Source organism: Punica granatum, chromosome 1, assembly GCF_007655135.1.
Source record: "Punica granatum isolate Tunisia-2019 chromosome 1, ASM765513v2, whole genome shotgun sequence".
Lineage (NCBI taxonomy): Eukaryota > Viridiplantae > Streptophyta > Magnoliopsida > Myrtales > Lythraceae > Punica > Punica granatum.
The window spans coordinates 16,798,079-16,802,767 of NC_045127.1; the positions used below are offsets into that span (position 1 = coordinate 16,798,079).

Consider the following 4,689-nt stretch of genomic DNA (forward strand, 5'->3'; position numbering starts at 1 on the left):
ACCCTTTAATTTTGTTTTGTTGTGGATAGAATTAAGTTAAAGTAGGATTTTAAAATCCTATTTTGAAATAAAACAAGCCCTTAGTAAGTTTGTTTTAATGGGCCAAAAGTATAGATCTCTACCAGACAAGACCTTCCGCTAGTCATTAGAGGGCAAGCAATCATCAATCAAAGCACAAAAGGTGAAAAGAGCAGAAATGTAGGATCAGCTAGAGACTGATCAGAAATAGATACAAGCACTGGCTCTTGTGTGGGGATTAGCGGACTTTCCTTTCTCGCTCCGCCTTCTTAGCGGCCCGTGTCCTCTTAAGTTTCTCCAGCTTATCCATAACCTTCTTCTGCACAGTTTCGATTTGGTTCAGTAGCTTCTTCTGTGGAGAAAGGTAACTCAGAGTCATCACTTGCAACAGGCTGGTCGGTGATCTCAGAGACACTACCGACAGAGCACTCAGAGTTGTCACTTGCAACGGGGCTGGTCGGCTATCTCAGCCACTGAGATAGCCAACCAGCCCGTTGCAAGTGACAACTAGAGAAGGCTCATGCTCGAGGGGAGCACCTGATAGCTGCAGATGACTTGCAAGGAACTCAGAGTCATCACTTGCAATAGGCTGGTCTGTGAGTCAGTGATCTCACAGACGTTACCAACAAAACACTCAGAGTTGTCACTTGCAACAGGCTGGTCAGCTATGTCAGCCAGTATCTTCGAGATGTTACTGACGGGAGGAGGGCAGTTGTCACTTGCAGCAGGGTTGTCGGTGTCTACTGAAGGTGAAGGGCTGGGAGTAACTAGAGAAGGCTCATGCTCCAGGGGAGCACCTGACAGCTGCAGAAAAGGTTTGAGAGGACTTGGCCCAGCCGGTAGCAGGCTATCAGTTTCATGGACTTGAGCCTCTTCAAGGCGAGCTCTTCTCCTTGCGAATGCCTGAAAGTAGATCAGAACAGCTACTAAATACACATAGCTAGAGAAGAAAAATAGAATGAATTGAAAAGAATCTTCTTTCTGGGAGGGGGGAAGAAGACCATAAATGTTGAAATAGTTGCAACTTGTATACGACACTGATATTGTCTGAAAACTTCCTTGCTGACAGGAAAATACCGGTAGCATGAAACAGTAATGAAAATGTTTTCAAAACCATATATGTATCTTGACTATCAGAACCGGTGCATCTGAAAAATCTATGTTACTTATCAATCAAAGACAAAGAAATATCAATCTGCAAGCATTTCCCTCAAGCTAATATTACTAGCAAACAAGCAATGCCCCTCATCAATGAGGATATCTGACAGCAACGGGCAGTGATGGGATCAAGTAGTGGAATCATCGAGCTAGAGATCACTGAACAAAGTTAACGGAAATTCAATGGCAAGCAGCATAGCAATTCATTCATTACCCAGCAAAAACTAAACAATGAGGAGCAAAAATTTCAAAAACTACAATCAAGATTCTACGTAGGGAACAGTATCAGATGCTGTCGTTAAATCAGCAGTACCATAACAAGAGAAATAAAGTAAAACCGGCCAATCCTACCAGATTGCTGATTAATGAATGAAGTCGTGCCACAATATCGACAAAAGCAGGATACTACTTAACAATCGGGAAGCGATCCATCCCATTAATTTAAATCGGCACCTCGATCAAAGATTCTTTTGAATTTCCTATTTTTGACCCTAATCGACAGAGAAGGGACCAGTTCAAGTAGCTGACGAGCTCCTCCGTTTCAGCGTTATCAATCACCTACCCGGAAAAACTACAGTCCACAGATATGGGAAATCTATCAATGAACAGGCACATACGAATCAGGCAGCAGATCAATCGAACCCGACTCATCTCCAACACAAGGGATCAAAAGAGTTGAACGAATCAAGGGAGAGCAAAAAGGGGGGCATGAACGACTCTGTTGTGGGAAATTGAGGTCTAAAAAGGCTTTAGACTTTGTATGTATTACCCTCGAGATGAGAGTGGTATCACTCAAGGGAGTCCTTGGGTTCCAAGATGGCAATGTGCTGTTCGGGGGAGGTTCCCTTCCCCGCCCTCGATGCATACTGGATGCTCTTGGCGATCCAACATGGAGCCTGCCGGAATGAATTCCAGAGTCCTGAATTCATTCGGGCAGGGGGATGGTTCCATGTTGGATCGCCAAGAGTCCTCTGCTGAGTCTTACATCAAAAGAACACTGGAGTCCTCTAATACTGTCTGTTGAGTCTTGCATCGTATGATGGTTTTGTTTGATTTTAGTTTTAATTTTAATTAATTTGTAATGTTCGTGTTGTTAAATTATGAGAAAAAAAGTGAAAAAATTAGGCTCTGTTTGGATTGTTGATGTGATTTTAAAATCATGGTTTTAACTCAACTCTAAATTTTTTAGGTTGCGTTTGGTTTCATAGTATGATTTTAAAATCAGATTTTGATTTTGATCTTGAGTGGTATAAATGGGACCCACCCTTTGACTTTGTATGAGTTATGTTGTTTTGTTGTAGAAAAAAGTGGTATAAATGGGGTCCACTCTTTGACTTTGTATGAGTTATTTTGTTTTGTAATGGGTAGAGTTAAGTTAGAATTCTGATTCTAAAATAATATTGGGAAACCAAACAAGCCATTAAAATTTCAAAACGACTCTCACTTTTTAAAATTTCTCAATTTTGCCCCACCCTTTCTCTCCCCTCCAGAACACTATTCATCGTCTTCTTCCTCAAGCCACACTGTTCATCGTCCCTTCCTGATCTTGATCGAACAGCTTGAAGATCTGCCTCAGCTGCTCCTCCGAGTAGGGAGACTTGTAGGGGTTGGGGAGGACTGAGGGTGCCACAAGGGCCACGAACTCGGATAACTCCACGGGCCGTTGTTGGTTTTAGGGTTTCTGGGTGAGTGCCTCGAGCTGCTCGGGGCTGGGCTTGAGCCTAACCGACCGGAGGAGCGAGCCGAGCTTGAGCTGGGTGAGGCTGCCGTCTTCGTTCTTGTCGAAGGAGCGAAAGATCTCGCGGAGCTCCGCGATCTGGTCCTCGTCCAGCTTCACCGATCGAGGGAGGAAGGACATGGGAAGAGCAGGAGAGAGAGAGTTGAGTGTGGAGAGAGAGAGAGAGCTTGGGGCATTTTTTAAAAAATTAAAAATTTATGGGTTATATTTTAATTTTTAAAAATTTAAAATCAAACGAAATCATGATTTAACTCTGAAACCAAACGCTCTCTTAATGATTGTGTTATTGAATCGCGAAAAAAGTAATGAATAATTGAGAGAATTTAATATTTAAAATTGAATTATATGGTTAAAAGAATTAAATAAAAAGAAAATAATAATAATTGTGTTGTTAAGTTGAAGATACGTAGAGTTAAAGCGGAGTAGAGTTAAAAAAAATTTCGAAACCAAGCAGGGCTACAAGTATTAGAGCTCGAAAGCAAAAAGGACTTCGATTTTGTCAAGTGTGAAATTACATATTTCTCAAAAAACATTCTTAATGTCTAAATTCTTAGAAGCTACGGCTTGTCCAAAAAAAATAATTCTGAGAAACAATTTTAATGTTGAAAAGCAAGTAACTGCTACTAGTATATCTTTCATGACAAATAATACAACTTAAAAAAAATATTACCCTAAAACCCTCTCTATATCCCCGAGTGCTATTCCGACAACAAACTACTCCTTGCAAAACCAAAATGAGAGAGATGAAGTGAAATTAAATAAATAAATTGTTGAGGTATGTCTCATATTCAGGGGAGAATTCGAAGACTTGGAAACGAGAATGAAGCTCAACTGAAGAAAAGGAAGCAATCAACAAATTGTGCCATGGTGAAAATGCCAATGTGCCATGGCACGAAGTGCGGATTAGGAAAGTTGCCATAGCAAGAAAAAAGGGTGTTGTAGCAACGGAGGCCGAGAGCAAAATTGAGTTTCTGTTTTGCTCAGATTTTCATTGAAACTCAGAATCTATTCAAAGGAAAAATCTTCCTAGGTGATTTAGGGATATTTTGGATATATTCTAAAGGATATTTAGGGTCTTAAATTTATAAATACGGGATGAGTCGATATCAGGTAAGAGATCGTGAAATCACGTGTAATCCTCTTGAAAATTCTCGGGATATTCTCTTGAAGTCTCTAAGGTTTCATAGAGTGAGATAGTGGTGAGAATTGAGAGGATAAAGAGGTTCTTCTCTAATTTTGGTTTTATAATGAGTGCTGGAAAATACGAGTGTGATCTCGAGTTATAATCTCCGGTATTATCGATCTAGTGGAATCTCATGCTTTGTCCATGTATGTTTCCCTCACTTTGAGAGTTTTACCACGTATATCTGGTGTTCTTCATTCTTTCTTCTTGCTTTAAATTCTTTGAATTCGACATCTTCCACAATAAAATTAGTAGCAGAGTCTCTGATGCGGTAAAAGAAGCGGTAAGTCGATACTTGGAGAAAAATATGTTCTGTCAACCCTGTCTCATGGGAAACGACATCCGGAGCAAAACTCATCGCCTATGGTTGTGAAATTACGAAATTTATGCCGAATTCCATCGTTTAGGGCCTCAAATAGGCATTTTATTGTTATTATGGCGTTTTTATAATTTTAGGAAAAAATTATGTTTTTCGTACAATTTAGGAATTTTTAAATTCTATTTAAGTTTTGTACAACCCTAGGGTTGAAGACAGTTATTTCTCGGATTATCAATAAAGTTGTGGAGCTACCGTGCTCTTTCTCCCAATCTC

The 4,689-nt window shown here is 40.2% G+C and overlaps 1 protein-coding gene across 1 annotated transcript; it reads right to left on the reverse strand.

Moving 5' to 3' along the window:
* Positions 1 to 426: 426 nt before the first annotated feature.
* LOC116213497 (protein POLYCHOME-like) lies at positions 427 to 2,185 on the reverse strand. Its single transcript, XM_031548509.1, has 2 exons — positions 1,946 to 2,185; positions 427 to 921 (listed from the first exon to the last, which is right to left on the reverse strand). Exons 1-2 carry the CDS (start codon positions 2,039 to 2,041, stop codon positions 526 to 528), a joined length of 492 nt encoding a protein of 163 aa, XP_031404369.1. The 5' UTR covers positions 2,042 to 2,185; the 3' UTR covers positions 427 to 525.
* Between the last annotated feature and the right edge of the window lie 2,504 nt (positions 2,186 to 4,689).